At 29.5% G+C, this 23,327-nt stretch overlaps 1 protein-coding gene across 1 annotated transcript; it reads right to left on the bottom strand.

Annotated features, from left to right (window-relative positions):
* Positions 1-9,611: 9,611 nt before the first annotated feature.
* On the bottom strand, positions 9,612-15,255 carry LOC114186586 (probable prefoldin subunit 3). The gene is made up of 6 exons (XM_028074538.1): positions 15,048-15,255; positions 13,150-13,207; positions 12,360-12,431; positions 10,778-10,897; positions 10,590-10,691; positions 9,612-9,993 (listed from the first exon to the last, which is right to left on the bottom strand). Exons 1-6 carry the CDS (start codon positions 15,206-15,208, stop codon positions 9,913-9,915), a joined length of 594 nt encoding a protein of 197 aa, XP_027930339.1. The 5' UTR covers positions 15,209-15,255; the 3' UTR covers positions 9,612-9,912.
* Between the last annotated feature and the right edge of the window lie 8,072 nt (positions 15,256-23,327).

Genomic DNA, 23,327 nt, shown 5'->3' with positions numbered 1-23,327 from the left:
ATGTGAGATCACTCATCCATCCACACCTTATTCAACAGTCAAATCCTCTCAACGTTTTTTCTTCTTTATCAATCTCCAATATACAAACAATTTTTATGTCAGTAATATATTATAACTGTTTATTTTATGGATAAAAAAAATAAAAACTTCATACGTTATTTTTAGTAAAGTTTCTCTTTCAATGTGTTTTTTTTTTATTACAAAATTTGAATTTAATTACGTGATTATGGTTTTCAAATTAACTTACATATATGCCAAAAAATTATAAAAAATAAAGAAAATAAACACTGTTACAACTTTTTTCCTAGTTTTATTATTCTGTTGCTGAGCCTAATCAGTACGTTGTGTTGTCGGTCTGCCATATATCCCTATTTTAAGGCGCATGGTATGTTTTTTATATTAAGATAATCTAAAAATATTATACTTTTATTTCATGTCTACTTCGTTTCCATCCACATTTTTTAAAAGTATTTTGATCAAGAGTATATGTTTTATAATTTCTTTTCTAAATAAAAGCATGTATTTTTTTTTCTTGAGATAATTATCGGGATGCCTGATTACAGTTGAGTAGGATTTAAATAAGATAAAAAGAACGAAGTAATAAGATCGACGTGCTGAAGTCGACTAAATATAAATAAATAAATTTTAAGATTGAGCTAAATTCTACAATTCGTGTAAGATGTCTAATATAATATATTCGAATTCATCATTAAACCGTTGTTTTGTTTATTAATGGGGTTGTTGGAGTTAAAAAAATATTTAATTTTGTTTGATATTTTTACCATTTTGATCAATGTTATTACTTGTTGTGGCTTTATATAATGATATAGAAACTTTAAAGGGTATATTATAGAGAGTGAGTTTAATTATTAGATTGTTGTCGGCAAGTTGGTATTTAAGAGCAATTTGTGGTGATTGATTTGGTCCAATTTACAAGCAGTTGACCAGGCAATAAAGTATTTACCTGAGTTAGAACAAAGGGAACATGAAACTCTTTTCTCCATTAATGGCTTCTAGAATTTCTTGCAAGAATGAATTAGGCTAGTTATATAATAGCACTAATTAAAGTGGCAAGCTCATCAAAATCTTGGTTTAGACAAAGTCCAAATTATATAACAAAAAATTTCTTTTCCTATTCAAAAATTTTAAAACCACTGATATAATAAATATTTTAACTGCACGTGCATCAAATTGTTAACATTTTTCTTTGCAACATGCACGAGGATTATTGGAATGATTTTAGATTCAGGGACACTTCACTTTTTTACTAGTCAAACTTTATTCTTTAAATTCTAATACTATTTATTTTAAAATTATAAAATAAAACAAATAGTTATATTTTGGTTACATCTTTTTAATCAAAAGTGTTAATTTCTGATAATTATAAACATGAATTTGATTCTTATAATATAAAACATTTCTAACCTTTAAAAAACTTACAATCGTATTTCATTTTAGTCAAAATATTTAAATATATTTCCACCCTAAAAATATTAAGCTATACATCTCCAAGATACTGTATCATATTTAGCAACTCTGCTTAAGCATGAAGAGCCATAAAATCACTATCATCTTTAAGAAGTTTCCTTTTTGATGGTTCTTGATCTTCATATTTGAACTTCTTTAAAATTGTTTCTACAACACTATAAGAATTAAATAAGTGTAACCAAATATATTTTAAGTATATGTTAAACTAAAATATTTATTTACAAACTAAAATTTAAGTATATGTTAAATAACTAAAATTTTAAGTATATGTTAAACTAAAATAGTTGATAAATGTTTTGGTTCTCGTAAAAGTTTAGTCGGTATTCTAATTTGAAATATATAAAATTATAATTTTTTTTTAAATATTTGATACGGAAGAAACAATTTTCTTTTAATATTGAATATTTGATAATACTATGTTTTCTTTACATTAATTTTCTATTATTTTATAAAAATTAATTAATTAATATTAAACATTAAAAAAGCAAGTTGGGTATGAGTACAAGTATATACTGGTTTTTTATCAGCAAAAAAATGAATAAATTAAATTAAATAGAGCACTTGGGGTACTCTTTAACCCTTTTACAAAAAGAACTACAAGGTACCTTTACATAAGGTCTATGCATTTTTTAGAGGTACCTATGTTAATACAATATAGAGGAAGAAACTAATAAGTTAGTCTAGTATTACAACAATTTATAAATGAAAAAATATTATAAAATGACAAACATATCTTGTAACAAAATAATTTTTCAGATCCTGACACTTCATGCTACACCAAAAGTTACAGGGTCACATGAAATTACACGTATATACCCAATAAGGATTAGGATGAGACAAAAATTTTATATCCGTCAGATTTTGGTATGAAGATGAGAATAAATTATTTCTTTGGAAATTAATATGGGATAACAAAGTCCATCTCCGTCCCGTTCCGTTGTCATCTCTGATCACAAGACTACATGTAAATCAACTAAAAAGTTAATTAAAAACTCCAGAAATTAAACTTACAAAATAGATTTAGTAAGTTATATAAAAGATTTATGTTTTCGTGTGTGTATATATATAGTTAGATGTCATTCCCAAGTTATACATAAATACAATAGTTAGATGTCAATCTAACTTAATTTTTTTGATCTTAAGAATTTTAAATTTAAAAACAAAATTAGATAACAAAAGTAAGAGTAGATATAGATAAATAATACAATTCAATAATAACTTTAAGATAATTTAATTCAATAATTAATGGGTAAGAAAAAAATTAGTTTATATGCCAAAAAAAGATAAAGAGAATAAAATTACGTGTAGCAGCAAATAAGCTCTATAACTTCGTTCATATAACGTCTGTCCCAAAAAGTCCAACATTAAAAATGATCAGTGACATTTTTGTAAATTATGAGACATTTTTAACGATTGCCCATTCTAGGTCAGACGTAATTTAACGTCTGCCCTTTGAAATCCCGAAGTTATTTAAAAAAGGACGTCGACCCATTCACCCCAAACGTCACTTAACGTCAGACCAATCACCCCCCGACGTCACTTAACGTCGGCCCACATATACCCCGACGTTAATTCACGTCGGTCCAAACGGCCCCGACGTTAATTTTTAAATATCTCTGCGCGAAAGGTAGAGACCCTACATTGTTTCCTCGCGTCGCCACAGCTTCCGCACTCGTTCCCCGCCGACGACCACTGTTCTGACCTCCTCCAGGTAAGTTTCGAATGTTTCCCACCACCAAACTTGTTGGGATTTGATTGTGGATTGATTTTAGGCGTTTTGAACCGAATATTTTGCGTTTTCATCCCCATTTGTAGCGTTTTGAGATTCATTCCACTTGCTCTTCGTCCCCATTTGGCTAGCAGCGTGCGGAGACCCTAGCTTCCCTTTCCAAGTTCGTCTTTCAATTTGGTACAAGAGGTTAGTTTTTTATTTCTTTGATTTGCTCGTTATTTCTTGTTCATTGTATGTATGTAATTGCTTGTGTTTTTTTATTTGCCATTATAGTTTTAATATTAGACTATATTTTTGGCTTATTTCTTTTTTTATTTGAAATTTTTTAATAATATTTGTAAAATGAGGAAATAAAATTATATTTATTTTTGATGATGCATTTTTAAATAATTCTAATTGTATTTTATTTTTGAATATTATTGTTGCATTAATTGTTATTTTATATATGTGGATTTATTATACTTTTAGTATACACTAAGCGAAACTTAGTTCCCATTTGAGATTTAGTACAAATGATTAAATTTTTAATCTTTTGTATTAAATCTTAAATTGTTCGATCAGACAGTTTGAAAAAATTATTTTTCATAATTTGCTACAATGTGTACATTGAAGTTTATGCATAAATTTCATACGATTAAAGCTAATTTGTGTTGTTCTCTGGATGCATATTTGATTGTGATCATGAATAATCACTTTCATTTCGTGTACTTCAGAGACCAATGCAAAATGTTGATGAAATTTTGTGAAATTTATGATGTTTAACTTATTTGTCTACGTGTTAGCAAATTATGAAAAATAATTTTTTCGAATGGGTAGGGCCTTACCTTGTGAGAGTTAAAAGTTTAAGATTGATGGAGTTTTTTATGAACATAGTATGGATCGAAGCTGGATGAATGAACGTCGCATCAATGAAAAGTATGAAAAGGGGGTTTCTAAATTTTTGCAATATGTTCAAGAACATGTAATCTCAAGTAACAGGACATATTTATGTTCTTGTGTTTGTTGTTTTAATTAAATACGTCAAGATTTGGGCTCAATGCGTGATCATATATTCATCTTTATAAAGAGGAGTTATAATGAGGAGTTATACACTTTGGACTTGACATGGAGAAGTATTAGACAAGCCTACGACGTCACGAGGAACAAATTATGTAGACGATTGAATGAATGATCATTTAGAAGAAATGGTACGTGATGTTGGGGAGGAGAATTTTGGAAAAGCTCATTTATATGATTCTCTTAAGTCTAATTCAGAGGAAGAGTTGTACTCAGGATGCACTAACTTTACACAACTGTCAGCAACTATGAAATTATTCAGTTTAAAAGCAAGAAATGGATGGACGGATACAAGTTTCACAAAACTGTTGGAGTTGTTAAAGGAGTTGCTTCCAGAAAATAACACGTTACCTATTGGAAAGATGACATTATCCATACACTAAGACAGGAGTGGGTATTGGAAAGATGAAGTTGATACCACAAGAATTAGAACTCCTTTCAAAAACTTTGTTGGACAAAAAATTCATGTTGAAACTTTTAATTTGGTGTTATTTGTATTAGTTTAGAATACTTAAGTGTTATTAGATATAATTATAAGTCCATAATTGTGCTGAAAATATTATGAAATTGTTCTGGGAATTTTCTGATTTTTAGGCGTGGGAATGTTGTAAAAATAGTCAAATTAAAAAAAACAGTATTGTTTGACGTCTGGTAGTGCTCTGACAGACGTCAAATAACATCGGCCAAACATTGCCCCGACATTATTCTATGAATGTTAGAGCTCTACCAGACGTCAAACAATGTTGTTTTTTAGCACCGTCCAGTGCAAAAATTGATGTCTGCTCCCTTTTGCCCCCGATGTTGGATAACGTCGAACCTTTATGTCCCCGACGTTAAGTGACATCTGATATATTTTCTGACATTATTTTGACGTCACCTGATACAACGTCGATATTTAAGCGAACATCAAAGATAAAAAATATCAGACATTAATTTTTTTTTTTGTGTGGTAGTAGTGACTAAGAATAAATTAAATAATTCCCACAAATATGATGATTTAGATGTGGATGCCATTATGTGAGAATATTTATGTATCTGTTCAAATAAGTTGTTTTTTAATTCATTTATAAGAGATGATGACCAAATCCAAACCTAACTATTACTTTCCAAATTTATGAATACACTATAAAACCATTGATCAGTATTTAACGATAATAAAAATTAAATACAACAATTGACTTTGAAATGCCTAAGATTAAGAAATCATCTTGACTTGGAGTTTTTTTTTTTTTATTAATTTAACGTGAATGTAGCTTGTTTGTTTCTATAAGACCGAGAATTGAGGAGTTTGTACCTGAAAAAAAATGGAAAATGTCACAGTCACGGTCGTTTCCTAGAAATTGGAGAAGGTTTGAGTTACTCTTTGCCATTTCCTTCGGAATCTCAAAATATAGCGTTTTTGTTCACAGTCATTTTACTTTCTTAACCATAAAAATATGTTACAAGGGTAAACAATTAGAGATGTCAACGGGATAGGTCTCGTACCCTATCCGCAGGATAAATATCCGTCCTGTATGTATATTTATATTCGTCAAGTATCCGTTATGAGGGTATCTATCTATTTTTTTCATATCCGCGGGTACCCACGAATATTTACAAAATTATTTAAAAAATAATATTTAATCATAAATTCAAACAAAATAAAATAAAATATATCACTTTCATAAATTTTAAATAAAGTTCAAATAAACTCAAGTTCATACAAGTTTAAATAATTATAAAAATAAATATAAAATGACTTTCAACATAATAGAAATTCTTTAATTAGTATTTGGATCAACAAACTCGCTTTCTCCGGTTAATTCCTGAAAAATAAACAAATAAAAAATCACTAACAATTTATATTGTAGTTTATTTTTGAATGAAATATTAAAGAAATTATTAACTTCATCATCTTCATTCACAGGAACATTATTTGATTGATTCCCCCACTTTATTCACCAACATTAGAGGCATTTTGCACTTGTTCTTCACCTTCATTAGGAGTAGAAATGTTTTCCATATACATGTTAAACAACAAACCAATACATATTTAGATAATTTATATAACTCTGTACACATCGTTAATTTAGAATATTAAACAAAACCAGTGACTTTTTAATGTTTCTACTATAAAAAGAATTCTATCAAAGAGGTTGTAAAAGCAATTTATAATACATAAATTATACCTGTACTTATTCTTGACAAACCAAGATTCTGTTCCCTGTTATTAAAATAATAAAACTCATTCATTAGTGGTTTTCGATACAACGAAACTCATGAAATAATAAAATAATAAACAAAAAAAATGTTATTAAAATACGATAGTAATTTTCAATTCATATGAAACTCGTGAAACATTAAAATAATAAACCAGAGTATCAATTCAATAAGAAAACCCATACAGAACCATATTTTTCAATTCTTAGACATTAATAAAATTCAATTCTTAAAAGTTAATAAACCTCAAGTGCCACGTGTCAAGTATTCTTATTTTTTTAACTCCATCATTTGACAACAAACATACCATAAACGTCACTGTCTATATAGGGTTTGATGTATATGCCCAATTTCAAAGAAATGAAAGAAAAAAAATGTCAAGGGATGTATCTGGAAAAAGACAATGTACCAATACTTGAAACTAGACGAATGAAGATAGAAGACAAGATGTGCAACTTAGAAACAATTAGGTCATAATATTTCTTAGTAATATATATATATATATATATATATATATATATATATATAAGGATATTTTTGTAAATTAAAATTTAATGAGTACGGGTATTCACGAGTACGGATACTATGATACCCGTTAACATGCAAGTATCAATACCCGCAAGTAGCAGGTATCCATTTTCAATATTCATTTTGTAGCCGTTGTGAATTTTATCCGCAAATATCCGTGAATTCGGATTTTTTTGACATCCCTTAAACAATAATACACTTCTATCCCATACTCAAATACTATAAAATAATAATAATAATAATAATAACAACAACAATAATAATAATAATAATAATAATAATAATAATAATAATAATAATAATAATAATAATAATAATAATAATAATAATAACAACGTATATGCCCATTGAAATGATTAACTAATAACAATTAATTATGCCATTTTTGGTAAAAAAAATCTAAAAGGAACTTTTCAGTAGAATTAAAATAGGAATGGATAGAATCATTAGAAACTATATCTCAGTTAATTGGTCTCAGTTAATTGGAAAATATATTTCTAAAGGCGCCACTAGAAAAAATAGTTTACATTTATTTTTATTTAAATTCACTATTTCTTTTCCTTATATTAAGTTTAGAAAAAAAAATTTACTGCTTATTAAAATTTTAAAAAGTAAAAATTATAACGATGATGAGTAGCACAATGTATTTTTCTTATTACTTGTAATGCAATAGAAAGTTGATAGAGCATATTCAAGAAACTAGGACAGAGAATATATGTGATATTTCACATATTAGTGATCTTTTACACATTTATAGCTTTCTCAAATCGAAATTGTGCTCAATAAATGTCTGCGGAGATTTATCATCAAAGATAGGTATAACTTAAGTCATTCCATTTCCAAATGGTGTTATATAAAGGAGATGAAATGAAAAAAAAAAATGTGATTTTATTTAAACCACACTACATGTAGGATATAATGTACAAGGTAAACACGCTTATAGATTAATCGAACTTATCTATGAAATATTTGAGTTCCACTACTTGTTTAATTAAATAATTAAAATTTAGGATAAAACTCAATTCTTTAAATATATCATAGAAAAGTGAAATCGTATAAATCTCACTAGTTGTTCGAAAGCACCTGTATAGTTTGGAATTTTTGAATTTAACATATAAAAGGTTGAGCACATTATTAGATACTAAATTAACAAAGTTACAAAATAATATAAGAAACTTTTTCTTAAAAACAACAAAAAGTTACGAATGAACTAAATAAGTTTAATTTAATTTCTTAGCAAAGACTAGCTCAATCTTTGTGATTCTTTTAGACAAATGAATCAATCTTGAAAACGTTTTTTCTTTTCTCAAACTAAATCAGAAGTCAAAATTTGAACTAACTCGATTGATTTCAGATATGGAAACGCATGTGTGGAAGGTGAAGGGGAAGGGTGGTATTGAGTGTGACATGAGTTCAGTTAAGGGTGTCAACAACATGCTAGTTAAGGTCTGGGACCAGCCAATAAATAGGGAAGGTCCCGTCTAACGAGGTCAACCATATACCTTGAAGTGTTCTTGGAAAAATATTTAAGTTTGACCCTGCCAATGTATTTTATTCAAGGTACAAAACCCTACCTACCTAAAACAGCCATTGAGAGGTTCTTCATACATTATCTGTGAGCCATATATACAATGTATTTTACCAGGCATCGTGATCAAAACAACACTTCAACTGTTACACTAGTAAAAGATTATATGGTTATACACTTGATATAGTTTAGAACAGGAAACGATTATTTTAAGATTCTGACGTGTTTTCTATTCAGCAGTTTAAACTTTGACTATAATTTCAAATGCATACCATTTCACATCTTTCATTTATTGCTGCCATATACACTGAGAGAGTAGTTAAGGTGAAATTAATTAAAATAGTAGTGTTACATGAAAAATAAGCTTATCTCTTTAAACCAATTTACTCTAAAATCACAGTTTATGATTACCTTAATAAATCAAACAGGACCAATTCAGACAAGCTATTAGACAATAGGTGCAAGTGGTTCAGTCCACCCTAATGAAGAAAGGGTGACCTCATTAAACTTATTGGGTTTTCTGGTTCACACTTTACATAGGTAGGGTATGTTCAGAACGCAGATACCCATTAGCAATGGTTCCCCATGTGAAATCTAAGCCAAAAAACTAACTACTTAGTATGAGTATGAACTTCATGTGAACGCTTGAAAGCAGCAAAGAAACCTGTTTGGGGACATGAACAGCAGCACTCAACCAAACTCGCATATCTTGTCATTCAAACAGGTAGAGGTTTGAGAATAGATCCTGAATATCTCAGTTTTCTATTATTCCGTTAATTTCATGAACTGTGTGAGTAGACCAGTTGACTGGATCATAAATCAAACCTGGCATCATCTCACCCCTGACTAAGATTGAAATTTAATATTTCATTAGAAACCGTCCAGATCTACGTCTCTTTTGAGGAAAGATAAGATGACACTGACATCACTAGAGAGCAATTGATAGCGATGTCTTGTCCCGTTTTATTCCGCGTTGTTTAGTCGATGGATTTCATTCACAATTGAAGCTTTCTGTGGGACCTTTATGATCATCTATCTGATGCAGAATTTGGACTCAAACTCGGCTTACTCAGAGACAACTAAAATTAGCATCAGCAATAGAAACTTAAACAAGTAAAACCGCATTACAGAGTAAAATATATCCATATGATCACACCAAACAAAACTTTCCCATCAACCTAATATATGGGCATTTTACAAGAGACCAAGACAACAGCCAACATAAATATAGTTCCTCTTAGTGTCTACTGTGGTGAAACCGAACTGGAGACAGAAAACTGCAATTTATCTAAATTATAAATTGGCTAGAGATAAAAATCAAACTCTAAAGAAAATGTATAAGTGCTACATTTTAGATCTAGGTGTGAATAAATTATCCATTTTACTCTTGAGCAGTTGGAGCAGCAGCCTGTTGAATTCTCCGTTGATGCACATCCCAATTATACACGCGAGCAATTGTAACCTGATCAAATACATATATATCAAAAACTAGAATTAATAATTTTCAAGAATCCTGTAAAAGATTGGATGATAGATATACTGATAAACATTCTCAACATTTGTGCAATATACAAAAAGCAGTTCAAATGTCTCAAATGCGTGATATAAAGATAAGATGTGCATGGAAGATGCAAAAATGAGAGTCTAGATAATGCTGAGTGGGCATCTTTGTACGCTTGTTTTTTAAGAAAACTAAGTAATGAATAGAAATGAATCACTGTTTTTCATTGTTTGTTTGTGAGTGTACTTTTCCATATTCAATATGAAGGTCCAAATTAAATCATTTTCACTCGCTTGTTTTTCCATTCCAAATCAAAGTTTCTCATTTTCTTTGCCGAAAACTGATCAGTGAAATAAAACTTTTTATCTCGATTTTCACTTCCTTTTTTATGTTCTACCTCCCACATTCTGTCCCTCCGGCTGAGAACTTCCCTTAAAGGCATTAACTGGCCTTTCGCCATGCTGCTATGAAAGTTCAATGTTCTTATGTTTATTTGCTTTAAATGGGAAGATGTGGAAAATGCATAGGCGTATGGAACCCTTAGTTAGCAAGCTGACCTGAGTGATTGTCACCTGGTCCCTCAAGAACTGAAGATCAGCAATCAGAACTTCTAAACTAGCTCTAGCATTATCCAGGTTCTTCTGTAGAAGACCTGTAGCCTGAAAAAGAAATATATACTTTATTTATATAGGGGGGAAAAGAAACAAAGAACAAAAATAACACCTAAAAACTAACAAACAAGTACCTCTTCTAATGAATATTCAAGCATAACATTTGCTCCCAGCCACAAGCACACCGAATCAGTTTCTTCTATGCGTGCTCGTGAATATATGCCTTCTGATACTTCAAAATCAGTAATAAGTTCCTGTATTTAAATTCAAATACAAACCTTAAGTTTGTAACATAACTGATGCTTTTCACTTGCAGTAAAAACTTTAAACAGTTTACTAGAAATATGCTCAATATTAAATTTTTAATGACATCCAAATATGATGAGAAATTGATTGACAATAATAACTTAGGACTCTATAGCAACAACTGAGCCTAAAATCTGGGTGCAGGGAGGTGACTAGGACCGGAGGGATAGTGATATCCTAAACTGCATCCCAAAATCACATCAGAGTGGACTAGTCACAGAGACCAAGTTATACAGAGTTTAGATGAACATGTGTAAGAGATTGTTCAATGATGGACCAAACAAGAATTTATTAATAATTTTTTATTATTCTGAGCTCTTTACTGTTTTGCACCTATGTGCAGACATGATGAGTGGTAGATATATGTGTTCAGGAGACAATTTCACAAATACAAATGAAAACCTAGCATATAATGCACAAAAGCTTCTAGTTGTACACAAATATCAGTCCAACATTATCCTTTCATAGGGTTCATTATATATTTTTTTCTTTTATTCCTTTGTTTCCTCTACTGTAGTCTTCCTAACCCAAAAATTACACAACTAAGCACAAATTTAGCACATCCTTGTTGAACACAAATTTTACATATCCTTGTTTCAGACCTGCCGGATTTTACTTATCTGAAAGTATATATACATTCTTATTTCAGACCTGCCAAATTATGCAAAATGTGAAGGCATTAAACTAAATGTAAAAACATTAATACTCTTGCATGCGTGTCTAGTCTAGGACTAGAACTGCTTCTCTATGTCAGGAAAAAGATTGATCACAGTATCAATCTTTTAAGATATGAGGGATTAACAAAAAAGCAGAGTCCAATAGCTTGAGACGTGGAATCAACTATAGGGGATGATGACGATACGCATATCCCAACAGACAGAAAGAACTTTATCATATAGTATAAACCTTACATAAAAACTACAACCAAAAAATAAAAAGTAAATAAAAAGCACACGTTTAACTCCACATAACTAGAAAATTGATATAAGCAACATCAATGAAGCCCAGCAATGAAACATGTGGATATTAACCGGCAACTTTTCATGGAAAGAAGGAACTACACACTAGCTGCCAACAAGAAAAAAAATAAAAGGATATATCTAAACAAAGGTCACGACCACAAAACTAGTGCTATGCTTAAATACTATTGAGGAATCAGGAAGTCTTGAGGATGCAGCAACATTAGAAAAACGATGGCATATTTTTTCTGGAAAACTATATGTATTGACAGAATAATAATAATAATATACATACAATTTCAGTGTTCAGCTGTCTGATAAAAGCTAACAACCATTAATATCTTGACACTTCTGTAAAATAATAACTACGAGTATATTTTACCTAAATAAAATTTACAATTATTACTTGTTTAGATATAGTTTGTTATAGAAAATCAGGCTCAAGACGAACCTCACCAGTACCCTTCTTAGCTTGCAATGTAGCAACAACATCTAAGCACTTTTCAATATCTGGTATCTTTGCCTGACAACCACCACAAAAAAAACGTGTCACTGCAATAGGCTGGTTAGATTACCAAAGAAAAAAAGATTGGATATACTCACTTCAGAGTAACTTTAGATGAATCATTTTATGTTTACATATTTTTGCCAAAATAGAACAAAAAGGGAACATTTTCTTGTTTTAGTTGAAATTTGAAAACTAGCAATTGGTAATAAATCAACAAGATTGTTTTAAGTCCATCCTATACTACTTCAAATATGAAGCCTAGACAGTTAGCAATGGCCAAAATTAAAAATATAAGACAACTATAGTTTGGAGTTTAAACCTATCAACCTACATAGCATCAATGCAACTCAACTAGGCCATGAGGCGTGAACCCAACTGTTTGTTCTGGTTAAATCCCATATATGTTTCAAAAACTATAGAATTAGAACCATGACACAAGTCCCGAGATGAGTAATATTAATCATGTGTTACAGAAAATATAGCTTGCTTGATCCCGTCCAACAGACACCTAAACAGGCATAAAACTGTCACATTCACACTTCATCTTTGACAAGTTAAAGTTTTAATTGGTGCTACTAATTCTAACTTAAAATACAATATGTGTTTCTTCATGTCATGTTTCTAGCCCTCAAACAAAACAATAATAAAATAAAAGTATAAGTATGCCTTATTGTGGCTTATCTAGAAATATCATAAAGTATAATCTATTATTAGATATATAGGGAAATTAAACCTGAAGATCCCTTTGTTGAGCAAGAAGCTTCATTTCTACTACCTTGTATTGCTGAAGTCTGCAAGGAAAACATGATGGATCCTAATTCATACAAACATTAATAAGATCGCATTTACATGGAAACAAGAAATAATTCACAAATAAGCCTCTCTTTCCGTGTCCAAATGAACTTTTCGTTTTGAAAGCATCTTTCGGAGCAAGAGAAACTTAATTTTTCTTAGTATAATAACACATTCGCAGAATTTGGTAGACAATTTAGAATGGAGACCAGTGTTACAAATGGTGGATGGCCAAATTTCTGCCAGATAAACATGCAATTACAGCCTATGGAGCTGCCATTGCAGGCCTTCATTCACAAATTTACTATGGGAATTTGCCAAAAAACCCATTGTCATTTAGCTATGATGGGGGCATTTAGTTCCTTTTCCATGTTTGGTACATTTAAAAATATAACAAAACTGGGTACAGGGTTAAAAATTGGTGCAATTTTGGTATAACTAAAAGATTAGAAACCAAGGATAATAGTTTAGATCAGTACCATACATACCATTCAGTTTACTAGTCAAACACATCATACTGAAAAAATAATGATTGAAGGAGGTTCATGACATAAACTCCATTTAATAACATTTGTTAGGACTTAAGCACAAGAGAATAGTACAACTCAAAACAAAACACGAGACCATAAGGCGGGAGAGTCATGAGACTTAAGTATGACATCAAGTAGCTTATCCTACTTAGTGTGAGACTCTTAACACTGTCATCTCCCTGAAGGACCAACATCTGCAACAGCTTTGACACCATCGACAATAACCTAATGGAAGTTAATTTATCTCTGGCGTGTCACTCACCTATTAGTATTCAGTTTGCACCTTCAGGTATCACTTTCAATAAACACATCAATTGGTAGCACTTAAGCACAAAAGGAAAGACCAACCCGAAAAACTAGTTCATTAGATAACTTATCCTACTCAATGTGGATCTCCTAACAAATGGGTTGATTATACAAATTGCACACTTATTGAATCTAAAGAATGACAATTTAAGCATCATGCATTGACATGTTCCAAAGATCTAAAAAGGAATCACGTGGATTGCAACCTTAAAATCACATGAAAAGCTGCAAAGTTAGTTCATTAACCACTATTCAAATCACAGAAACAAAAAATAAAAACAGACTATTATTTCAGGTAGCCTAACAGAGATTGTTTATCCAAAATAACTCCAACGCCATTCAGCATTTCGTCATTTCGAGGTAATAATTCATTTAATGTTGCACAAGTTTTCTCCCCATGTAGCCAACTTGACCAACTGGAGGCTTTCTTGTTGTATGCACAAATTGTACCCATTCCAAAATCCAGACCAAAAGATCCAGCCTAAATCACCTATATTGATCTTCTTCAGCTCACATTCAGCTCAGCTTGTTCTGTCATCCCTATTCCCGACCTTTGCATAAAAAAACTTCATTTCACACTCAATCAATTTTATAAATCCTACCAACTCCACCACTTATAAACTCACATCAATTTCTGTAACTCTATCACATTCTTTTAAAAATCTTATTACTTCGCACGCACCATTGACTATCACTATGTCACAAACCCCACACATTTCTCAACCACAGTCAAATATTAGCACATTTTCGCTAGTCCCATACTCGTTTATAAAGGCAAACTACAAGGCACCGCAAAAATGCAGATTAACCTAGCTGAGAACTAACTGAAACTTGGATATAATTACCATCACACTGATGCAATCACAAAACTCTACGAATGAACAATAGAAGCTGATTTTTACGATCAAGACAACCAGAGAAAAATAACAAGCAGATCCTTAAAATCTAAGGTTTCGAGAATGTGAAAAATGAAAGTGTAAAAGAGGAAAATGAAGATGAAAACCTCTCTTGGAGAAAAGCGAGGGCTGAGCCAACATCGAGGCCCGATTGAGTGAGGTAAGTTTGAACATCCTCCACGAATTGTGCCCCTGGTATACCTCTTCGCTCCGTCAGCGCCGAACCTGAACCCGAACCCGAACCCGATGTTGAAGACGAAGAAGCCATAGTTGACGCTCACACGCCGCAATACACCACACGACGCTTTATTAAATGTCGTTTAAGTTTGGGTCCAATAGTGGACTTCTATGAGGCGAAGACCAAAGCCCATGCTCGAGTTTGGTTCTTTTTCTCTTCCTAAAATTACTCTTCACACCACCTATTTTATACAAGAATCATTCCTTTTTTGGTGAATTTTACTCTAAATTTAAATATTCTCTAAAAAAGAATATAACAATCTCCCACATTTTAAAGAACGTTTGTTTCAAGTACAAAATTGTATTCTCGATACATTCTGAAATATTATGCTTAAAAATATTATTTCTATAGACATGTCTGTCTCATGTCGGTAATTTAAAAAAAATATTTAGTTAAAATAAAAAATTATGAGTACACCACTATATATATATAGAGAGAGAGAGAAGAATGAAGCAAGAACAAGTATTTATTGATATGTATCTAAGCCAACAAAGAGTTTATTAATTGCCTATGTTTTGTTTATCAAACATTCAGGATAAAAATATGAACTTTTCAAAAGAATTATTATTTTTTACATAAATTTTCCATAGAATTATCGTTTTGATTAAAGAGAAAAGCGGCATTTCCCTCCTTTTTTTCGTATAGTAAATTAAAAAAAAAAAAAAAACTACGCGATGTATTTGAGAAGGCCACGTATTTCTATTTCAGATTTACAGATTAATGGGCCTTTTGGGCCATCACAAATTCCTTATCGTACTTAAGCCCTTGAAGCAAATCCAATAAATAAATCTCAATACTAATTGGAACAATCCCAAATCATGAATTCTTGAAAATATAAATTTTTATACTTCTCCATGTTTTTTTTCCCACTATTTTAGATAACTCAATTATCTTCAATCTAATGTAATAAAAAAGTCTTTTCGAAGCAACCCCACAACCTATCCAACAATAATACTTTTACTATTTCAATCATTTAATGTAAGAAATTACTGCCAAAAGCAATTAAAAAAATATTATTGGGAACAATTTGAAATGAAAAGTGAGTTGAAGAAGAAAACAATGACACTGTCACGTGGAGAACTTGAATTGCTCTCCAATAATTATTGATTGCTCTCAAGATTGCCCTATGAGGCAATTTTAATGGAAATTCATCTCCCACTTTATGTCAAATCAGTAAACCATAGCTTGTACTTCGATCCCATATAAAATTTAATCTTTTATGTTTTATTATCTTTGCATAATTTTTGTTTTACTGAAGAAAGTAGTTAAAATATTGGTCGATAATTCAGCTTTGAACATGGCTTAAAAATATATTGTAGTTATTATTGAGGAAAATCTACATGAATCTCATTAAATGATATGAATTTCACGAAATTTATATAAAAAAAATGTATCATGTTGGATTGGGTCGAGTTTCTAATTTTTATACTAAACACAATTCAACCTAATCCACTCTTGATCAAATTTAATTGGATTGGGTTAAGATGTTGAAAAACTTTGTTAGTTGTTAAATTTTTTAATTTTCAAGTTCAATCTAATTAAAAGTAACGCAATTTGTTATTTTGAATGTTGTCATTGATATTAAATTTATGAGTTTGATTTCTCTGCTAAATTTTTTTGTGTTGTGATAGAAATCAATAGAAAAATACAAATATAATATAGAAATGGAACAACTTTCCTTTCATGTGAAATTCACATCGAAAACAGTAATAACCAGTTTCCCTTATAAATTGTAATCACTTTTTTCGTAAAATATCGCTTACTTATTATATTTCTATTCCAATACAAAAGATAAAAATCTATTTAATAATGGTCTGTTGAGTATTAAAAACATATTGTTTTAGTGCTTTAAAGATAATTTTTAATATATTTTAAAATTTTAAAATTAATGACCATTAGTATATTTTGAAGATACAACATAGATCAACAAATAAAAATTAGCAGAGAATCCAAACTCTAAATTTATCATCCAATTTATATATGGGTGAGTTAATTTAAATTTGACCATGTTAACCTAATTATAAATAAAACTTAACTCAATCTTATTGAATTGAATCCTGATATAACCTACCCCTGAACACTCCTAATAAAAAATGGTTTGAAGAATGATACTACTAGCATTGGTCCTGAAGGTTGGTGGCTCATTGAAAAATATAGTGTAAAGATAAAGGGAGAAAGCAGAGGTATGGACCAAAGCACAGAAGAATATTTGGGCTTCCCCAACTACTTTATTTTATTTGTGTCACCAATTCTATTATATAAAAATAAAAGTCCTTAACTGATGAACACTCTGTCATACATTTTCCTTTCTCACTTCATTTGGAAACTCACTCTCAATTATGTATATTTTTCTGCGTCTTCTATCTAATCTCATAGCGTAATTCAAGAAAGGTTATGCACCAATGTGACGTGATGATGTGGTTGAAAAATGATAAGACTTAAAATTAAAGCATAAATTTGTCCATGGCTTACCTAGCACTAGGGAATACTCTGATATCTGGTGTTGGATTTGGTTAACAGTAGTTTAATGGAAATGTTGTCTTGGAGCATGTGTTGAATTCATTGTACAAACGTAGCCTCCAAGACTAGAGACTTTGCTTAACCAAGTAATGGGTAAGTGAAAAGGATCATAGCCAATAATTTCACACTTTATGAGTTGACAATTGCGGCTACTCACCCTGCCACATGCACATCAACTCTATTATCATATTCTCTATCAACGATTCCACCAAAATTTTTATTAATTTGTTCAAGTGATGTGAGGACAAGTGGTTAAACAATAAATCATATGGTTAAAGAAGCGGGTAAATACACAAATAGTTTTAAGTGTTCTCCAACATAATTAACATGCTTGTTTTAGTGTCTCTTTATGCTTATGTTAGCTCCACAAATTTCATTCTTTTTCTTGGAATTCATATTTTATAATTTAAGTATGAGTCTAAGTCTCATTTTTTATAGAGATAGTTGAACAATTTACAAGATAGAAGATTCATAAGTTTGTTGTTTTAAGGTTTTAGATCGAAAATAGTGTTAATTATTTATGTGGATTAGGCTCAAGTTTCATAAGTGTTGTGTCTTTCAAGTAGAATTTCATGTTAGGAATCCAAATGTGAGTTTAAGTCCCACATTGATAAAAAATGAGAAAGTAGAGTATTATATAAGAATAAGACTCATAAACTCATTGTTTTAAGGTTTTGAATTGAGAGTGGTGTCATTGTCTTATGTAGTTTGACTCAGGTCTCATTGATGTTTGTTCTCCCCAGTAAAACTCATTCCTCTATAAACCTAACAAGTGGTATCAGAGTCGACTGATGTTCTTATCTTATGTTATCTTTTATTTTCTTACTATCTTATTTTTTGTTGTACAAAAAAAGTGTACAAACATAACCTACACATACAGTTCTGTGTACTATTTAAAAAACTTTTAAATATGTTGTAATAAAGCTTTTGAAAACGTCATGATCAATGTGGCCTTCATAACTTGGTTCAATTCTTAAATACTTACCATGTCAAACCATTCTATATAGGTTTTGTCAAGGAAATGGGGCTGAGCCAATAGAAAAATCGATGGTTAAGTTTTGTAAGAAAAATATTCGTCTAACACATGTGAAAAACATCTAAAATATGTTGTTAAAGCTTTCGAAAATGTCACAATCAAATGAGACTATAATGCTTCATGAACAACACTACTGTTAGTGAATAAAAGGGTGCTTCATAAGTTTAGGTTCACGTTTGATTTAACTGAGCTTTCATAGTTGAACAGGATCGCATTTGAAACCAAAAACCAGTCTAATAAAATATAGTTGGTTTAGATTTTATTTTATCCTAAACAAACCAAACCAAATTATAAACATCATAGTATCAATCCAAATATTAAATAGGTGAGTGATATGCTTCTTCAACACTGTAGGGTACTGTATTCCTCTGACAATATGATCCTCGTACTTGTCATTTCCGTGATTCATATTTGATGCTTCGAATACCCTAGGATTTTCAATTTAAAAAATAAATCAAAAAATCCAAGAATAACATAAAAATTATGAAAAAAATTAAGCATCATATAAAAATAAAAACTCAAATTTATTATCTAAAAATTTAAGTTGAATGCATGGTGTTAATTCCTTAAATGGGATGGACTTGTTTCATTGATATTATGTCTTTTCAATGATTTTTTTCTTAAAATATTCACCAATGTTTTCAGTATTTTCATGTCTCTCGACTTGCCTCCTTAATCACCAACTGATTATTTTTTCAGCATTATCATTATAATTATATCTCATCTTTAGTGTACAAACCAAAATTTATGATCGGAACTCACATAATTTACCCATAAAAATAAATGACGCCAAATAATACACATAAACTCTCATACTATATAGTTACCCTAAAAATAAATAATACACACACACACACACACACACACATATATATATATATATATATATATATATATATATATATATATATATATATATATATATATATATATATATATATCGTACAATATTTTTGTCCTATGTCTAAGTTGTATATTCTCTTCTTCACCTGAACATTCACATGTCCTCACTGTAACATATTCTCTTAACATTACCAGCACACTCACTCGCTCTGATTGGAAACTGACGTATGGTACTTAATTCTTCGTGTTTATTCCTTTCACAAAAACTACATGATGTAAAATGCCTGAAAGAAGGAACCAAAATGACTTAAAATTCTTCCAATAGAATAAAAAAGGGATTCAGTATCTCAATTGCACCATAATTTTATTCCGGATTCCATTATAAAAGAAAAAGTATCAGAAACTAAGAAACAAATTTTTTAACTGAATGTTTTCTAAATAATTTCGTGTTCTTATTAACATATTTTCAATAACTATATATACTTCGACAAAGGAATTCACCAACTTTTCTATAAGAAGATAAACGTGAATAGTTTTGATTATATTTGAATATAGTGATGTATCTATATGAAGTTGAAATGTGATGAAGCAAGTTGTAGAAATAAGTTATTAGTATTGGGAATGTTGAGTTAAATTAGTTAGGGAAAAATAATGATAATGATTTGAAAAGGTTGATGCGAAAAAGTTTACATTTGTGATTGCATTAAGCATATGTGAATTATGTGTAGCCAATAGAAAATAGAGTTTGGGCACTTAGAAGGATAAGATGAAAAATAGAGGCCAATCAATTTGTTCACAAACTCACAAAACATATTAATCATGCTACTATCATCTTTAAGTAAGATAAGCTCTTATCCTACCCACAGAAAATGATGTATGACTCCCCAATTTAATGTACTTGGCTCAATAATCTATGTGAAACCACTAATATCGTGTTTTGTGGCTATGCATGTGCGATTATGAAATGTTAGCGACTTATAAAGAACATTTTTTTTTTCTTAATTTTGATTAAAACGCTAAATACTTACTTATATATGTTGTGTGCCAAAAGTTATTATCAAAATTTTAATTATTTAGTTATTGTATAAAAAAAAATTCTAATATAAGTTTCGCTTTAAAATTTATATGATGATAAATGCAATATAACATCTTCTAAATCGGTCTAGGCTCGTTACTGTTTATTGTTACCCTCAGCACATGAAGAACAAAAAATGTTATTAAAATTTGAAAGATGAAAGGGAAAACTAGGTTTAATGTTTGTTTTGAAAGTGGATTTTTTTCTTTTTCTTTTTCCAAACGTGTGTTAATGGGACAAGTGGTTGGGTGAAAAGGTTATATTGATTGGAATGAGTTCAGGAGAGGTTGACCTCGATCCAATTCATCATAGTGTTTCAAATTACCTATATATAAAACTACACATTGCCATTTTCTTCTCTACAATTTATTCAAACAAATGTAACAAAAGAAGATAATCCCATTTTATTAATTATTACCTAAATTCTTGCTTCATTACATATTAATTTTGAGCAAGTTATTTTATTAAATTGATTTTTAAAGTGAAATTTGTATTACTTGTATATTGTAAATTCATTTTATCTCTAGTCCATATAGATTTTCAATGCATCATCCTCACACTAATACATGTTTCGAGTATAGGACTAGACATAATTAATTAATGATTCGATAGTGGTCCGATAATGATAATATACAAGCTCAACAAAAAATAAACTTTTCTAAGATAAGTTTCAAATAATTCAAATATTGTTTTAAGTAGTGGACCTTAACTCTAAGTCGATCATTACAAAACTAACTTATAAATTGAGATTTGAATTCATTATATTGTAAATTAGATTTATTATAGTCAATGTGAGATCTCCAATAACAAATTTTATCATTGTTAGATATGAATAAAATTAAATATAGATGAATTTCTCTTTAAACACTTTAAAAAAAGAAATCAATTTTCTATAACTTGAAATTAGTTTATAGAAAAATTACGAGTTTAGTTTCACCCGGTAAAAATCAATTTTTGTGTGATAAAATAAACATCATGAAGACTAACTTAGTAAAATTTTAAAATCTATTAAAAAAATTAACTTGCATATCTTTTACATGTACAAGCTTGTATTCAGACTTTTTATTACATATATTTGCCACTCATCATGTTAAAAATTTTATATTAATTAAAAGTAAGATTAGTTTAAAAAAATAATCATCAAAGAATTTAATTTTGTAGAAATATTTAGATTTCATTTTTTTTAATACATTATGTATATATACTTAATACTTATAATATTGTATGAATGATAATGCTTAATCTTTTTTAAAGGTCAACGTATACTACATATTTTTACGTAGGGTGAAAACCTAATCAAGTTATAAAAAATTTTTGAATATGTAACTAGGTGAAACTATTTATCTTTTGCTAGTGTTTTAAAGGTCAAAGTTTTGACTTGTCATATCATGTACGTGCTTACCATCAATATTACCATAATTTAGGGTAAATTAGATTTTAGTTTATTTCTTTGAAAAAGTCTTGGGTGCTGTCTAGTAACTTGAAAATGAAAGTCAATTAGACAATTTTATGTTTGGCAAAATTAGGTTACTTGCATTTATCCTTTTAATAAAAGAATTTTAATTCATCTATATTAAAAGCCTTTTAATTTAGACCTCACATTGATGGGAGCCACCATCGTACACCGGTTAGGTTGTCTTTTCGGGTTTTCTTTTCTTTCACTGAAAAATATATAACTTTTAATTTTAAAACCTATATTGGCTTTTCCAATAAACAAAATATGTTGCGTTTTATTTAAAAACATATTTTAGTTGTGGCCTATAATTAATTAAATGCAAGGAATTTTTAATTTCCACAACTTTTATACTAGTATATGCTTTTTAAATACTATATTCATTTTTAAGACTTCAAGAGATGAATTTTAACTTTTATATACCTCTACCTTTTGTTTTTTCCACTTTGGGACTTCATTTATATCTAAATCTAGTGAGTGTGTGTTTGTGTTTTGTTTTTTTTTTTTTATTTCATGCCTTTATATTTTATTTATAGAAAAATATTGGTAACATATCTTAATTAGTTAGTGAGACAGTAATTTCTCTAATTATTTAATTAATGTATTCACCAACTAATTTAATTAAATGCAAGTTGCATGACTTTGTATATAGTAGACAATGACATGTAACACATAAAGACTAGGTATAGAAATGTGCAATTTGTCCAAAATTAGATTAGTATATCCCTACTTGCAAACCTTCTGGCTGGCAGGGAGAAGAAAAAGATTGTATAATTATACGTCTTTTAAAATAAAAAATAAAAAAAATCTAAAACAACCATATAAAATTATATCAGTATTAGTACATCATATACAAAATTATACTTCATAAATTTCACTTACATAACACTGTATATCTTAATTTATAATAATATATAAAAAAAATTCACTTTTTTGTTTTTACTTTTCAAAATTTCAATTTTACCCTTTAAAATTTAATTATTTATTAAATTTTAAAAATTGACGTTATTTTTACAAACTTTTTATAAAACCGTTTATTTCTACTTCTTCTTCTTTTTTCTTATTTATCAATCGTTATTTTCTCATCTTTTCGGATATATTTCACTTTTTTTAATAAATATAATTTTATTTTATATATTAACTTAAAAACATTATACTATTACACATATTTAAAAAAATGCATACACTTGCGTGACAACGTTTGTGTTTACGCTATCGTCCA

Source organism: Vigna unguiculata, chromosome 6 (assembly GCF_004118075.2).
Source record: "Vigna unguiculata cultivar IT97K-499-35 chromosome 6, ASM411807v1, whole genome shotgun sequence".
NCBI classification, from domain to species: domain Eukaryota; kingdom Viridiplantae; phylum Streptophyta; class Magnoliopsida; order Fabales; family Fabaceae; genus Vigna; species Vigna unguiculata.
The sequence above is the reverse complement of the archived record's forward strand: the minus strand, read 5'-3'. Positions and strand labels throughout refer to the sequence as shown.

Excerpts from the sequence above, each read along its gene's own strand:
- LOC114186586 (XM_028074538.1), bottom strand. The coding sequence starts at position 15,208 with ATGGCTTCTTCGTCTTCAACATCGGGTTCGGGTTCGGGTTCAGGTTCG. Across the intron at positions 13,208-15,047 it reads CTCGCTTTTCTCCAAGAGAG|ACTTCAGCAATACAAGGTAG; the intron begins GTTTTCATCTTC and ends TTTTCCTTGCAG. Across the intron at positions 10,898-12,359 it reads CTAAGAAGGGTACTGGTGAG|GAACTTATTACTGATTTTGA; the intron begins GTTCGTCTTGAG and ends ATTTAAATACAG.